This window comes from Egretta garzetta, unplaced genomic scaffold, assembly GCF_000687185.1.
Source record: "Egretta garzetta isolate BGI_Z169 unplaced genomic scaffold, ASM68718v1 scaffold585, whole genome shotgun sequence".
Classification (NCBI taxonomy): Eukaryota; Metazoa; Chordata; class Aves; order Pelecaniformes; family Ardeidae; genus Egretta; species Egretta garzetta.
In genome coordinates, this window is record NW_009259708.1 from 870,643 (window position 1) to 873,950 (window position 3,308).

The window sequence follows — 3,308 nt, forward strand, 5'->3', positions numbered from 1 at the left end:
GGCCGCCAGGACGGGCCCGTCAGGGGGAAACCCCGAGCGATCGTGCCGCCGGGCACAGCAGTGCCGCGCCGTAGTCGTCGTCCGTCCCCGTCCCGTCCCCCCCTCTCCCGTGTTAAAACGCTTTCCAGAAAAGCTTGAAAGTGCCTCTTATTCACAGGTTTCCTCTTACGAGACCCGACCTTTGCAAGAAATGGGAAGCTGCCGTTAAAAGGAAAAACTTCAAGCCGACCAAGTACAGCAGCATTTGTTCAGAACACTTCACTCCCGATTGCTTTAAACGGGAATGCAACAACAAGCTTCTGAAGGAAAACGCTGTGCCCACGATATTTTGTTACACTGAACCCAGTGAGAAGGTAAACCCGAAGTGCTCGTAGTTTAAGGCGCTGGAAGGCACGTGCAGCGTCCCTGTTAGCCTGGCAGGGCCCGCTGTAGCAGAGGAGCGGGGAGGAGATGCAGGTGATGCAGGGCACCGGCTGGGCACCTGCAGCTGGAGCCACGTGGAGGACCGTGGTGGTTGCAACACATCCAACAAGCTCTTCTCCGTGGCTTTGAGAAGAGCAGAGCTGTAGGCTGTGGCCTCTACGAGCCTTTGGAGCACGTAGGGCGTTGTACGGGTGTGCAGGAGCTCTGATGCACTCTCCTGTGCATATGCAGAAGCCCGAGCAGCGTGTCTTTGGGTAAAACCATGTGCTAAATTAAATGGAGTGGCAGCAAAGTAAGAAAGTGTTGCCCTGTAGTTAAGTTGTTCGGCTGCATTTGTGGCATATTTGGACTTTCAGGCAGCCTGCAATAATGCTTGCAAATCGCACGGCACCTTCCCACGCTGCCTGGTGACTGCTGCTAACGTTGAGGAGATGATGATTGACTTTTGTTAAACTGTCCTCTCTAGTGGGCTCTGCCCCCTGGCTTTGCGGAGTTAAAGGGAGGTGCAAACAGAGGGGCAGAACAGCAGACGAACCCTCCGTCTGTCTGTGCTGAGACTGTCTCTGTCTTGCCTCAACAAGCTACCTCCTGTGCGCAAGCCAGGCTGGTCCCTGACTTCTGCCTCTGAACGCCTGACAGCAGGCTCCCATGAGATGTATTGTTCCCTTTGCTGTGCTGTTAACGCAGCTTGCTGTGAGATGCAAGTCAGTTACGAGTTCTCCCTTCTTGATGTAGTAACTGCAAGACAAGAATGGAAGAGACTGATTCTTAACTCCTGTAGAGGATGCAAAATGCTAGATCTCTTCCCGCTCTGGCCTAGATGAGGCGAGAATGGGTATGGTCAGGCCTTAGGGGGTGAAAGGCTGTAGAGGGATGAAGTGCACAGAGGAAAACTGAAAACTAGGACTTTTGCTGGTTTGCTTTTTCTCTATATACAATACTGGATTTGATGCAGAAATGAAAGGGGAGTGTGTTTGAAAAATGAAAAGTGGCTAATAACAGAGAAGAGAATGTAAGCAGAAGGTGTATAAGGAAAGACAGAAAATGTCCAGGTAAATTTGGCTGTACTAAGTTTTTTTTGTTTGTTTGACTACACTTCCCCTGCTATCTGTACGACACAGGCTTTCTTTGTCAGCTGCGAAATAGTTGCAAATTTTTTTGCAGTCTGAAAGCAAGTCTGGGTGTATAGGGTAATCTGCCAAAGCACGAATGGTGCAGCAGGATTAGTGGTGAGCCACATTCCCCATTTCATTATCATGGCTGGATCTACAAAAGCACAAAGGAGTGCCTTTTAATTATGGAGAAGGGTTTAGTGCTATTCCCATTTGTCTCAGGGCATTTGTAAATGAACCGCCACATATCTTCAAGAAATAACATCCTAACAAATAATAGTAGTGGTTGCTTTGCAGCTGAATCCACACTGATTTTGAAATACAGCTTATCTTATGTAACTTGAAATACTTTCTTTTTCTTTACTTAGCACTTTGGAGAACCATTTATTGGCTGTAAGAAGTAATTAGAATTTGCTTATGATGTGTCAGTGATGCCAACGATCTGTTTTCCGTGATATGTTGTGACAGTAGTGATGTATTTGTAGAGGTAGTGTGAGCTGGATAAGCTACAAACAGAAGTCTCTGAATTCAGCTGTCCAGCCATGATCAGATTTTTGCTTGTGCTTCCAACAAGGGTCACGTTCTCTTTGTCAATTACATCTTTGCCTTGTGGCTGTTTGGTTTTTTGTTTTTTTTTTTTAAGTAGAAAAGTTTGAAAGTGATAGCTGATAGGGTCAAACTCCTTAGGATATTCATGTGTGAGTTAGATAGGCATGCTGTTAGCAGTCATTTCTTGTAGTTGAGAAATAAAGAGCTGGTTTTGTACTTTAAAGCCATCAGTAGTATCTGAGTGCATATGAAATGGCCCTTCAACACCAATCCCAAAACCACCTTCTCAGTCACTGTCTGCCAAGTGTTGTAGTTTGTACAAGAGGAATATCTAGACACCCCCCAATATCAAGTATTAGCTCGTTTGCATGCTAAGTCAAGGAAGTTAATGACATGACCTTCAGATCTGATGAGCTTGATATATAGATGATGAGGATTGTCAGCTGCTCTTAGAGTCAACATTGTCCCTGTCCTTACGCTTTTATGTGCAGTAATAATATTGGCAACAGGTAGGTAGGCAGGAAATTGTTGCAGTGTGTCTTTCAATTAGAATGTCTTAGGCTTTCTTTTTGACAGGCAGTATGCAACCTCTTTTGTTTAAAGAGTGCTTTTTTTTTATCATCACGTGCACAGAAGCATTTCTGAGTTGTACTGCATTTCCTGTGGGGCAGAAAGAATCTGATTCTCTGCTCTGGCCTGTACTCAAGTGGTGAGGGATCCGTGTTGCCCTGAACTGTACAAGTGGATCTATTGAGAGCGGTATGATAAAGACTTTGTGTTCGTGTGGAGTTGAGCCAATCGATATTCTGCTCCTGCCAACAGGGAGAATCGTGCTTCTCCCTTCCCCTTCCCATCTGCCAGCCCTGCAGTCCTGCTGCTCACTCCTTCCACACACCAGTGCAGGTGTAGGTCTTACCTTGCATTCCAGTGCCCTTGTGGTTTGACCCGGCAGGCAGCTGAGCACCACGCAGCCGCTTGCTCACTGCCCCCCTCCCCAGTAGGATGGGGGAGAGAATTGGGGGGGGAAAAAAGTCAATTTTGTGGGTTGTGATAAAGACAGTTTAATAGGACAGAAAAGGAAGGGAAGATAGTTATAATACAGATAAAAGAATATACAAAATAAGTGATGCACAATGCAATTACTCAGCACCCACCCACCAATGCCCAGCCAGTTCCCAAGCAGTGGTTCCCCCCCGCCCCGGCCCACTCCCCCCAGTTTATATA

At 46.7% G+C, this 3,308-nt stretch overlaps 1 protein-coding gene across 1 annotated transcript in view; it reads left to right on the forward strand.

Annotated features, from left to right (window-relative positions):
* Positions 1-116: 116 nt before the first annotated feature.
* The window catches only part of THAP1 (THAP domain containing 1), a gene marked incomplete at its 5' end in the record, with an annotated part of 6,350 nt that continues 3,158 nt past the window's right edge, over positions 117-3,308 (forward strand). Inside the window, one exon of the mRNA XM_035894417.1 lies at positions 117-353. Coding sequence (XP_035750310.1) covers positions 117-353 — 237 coding nt within the window. The remainder of the gene's footprint in view (positions 354-3,308) is intronic.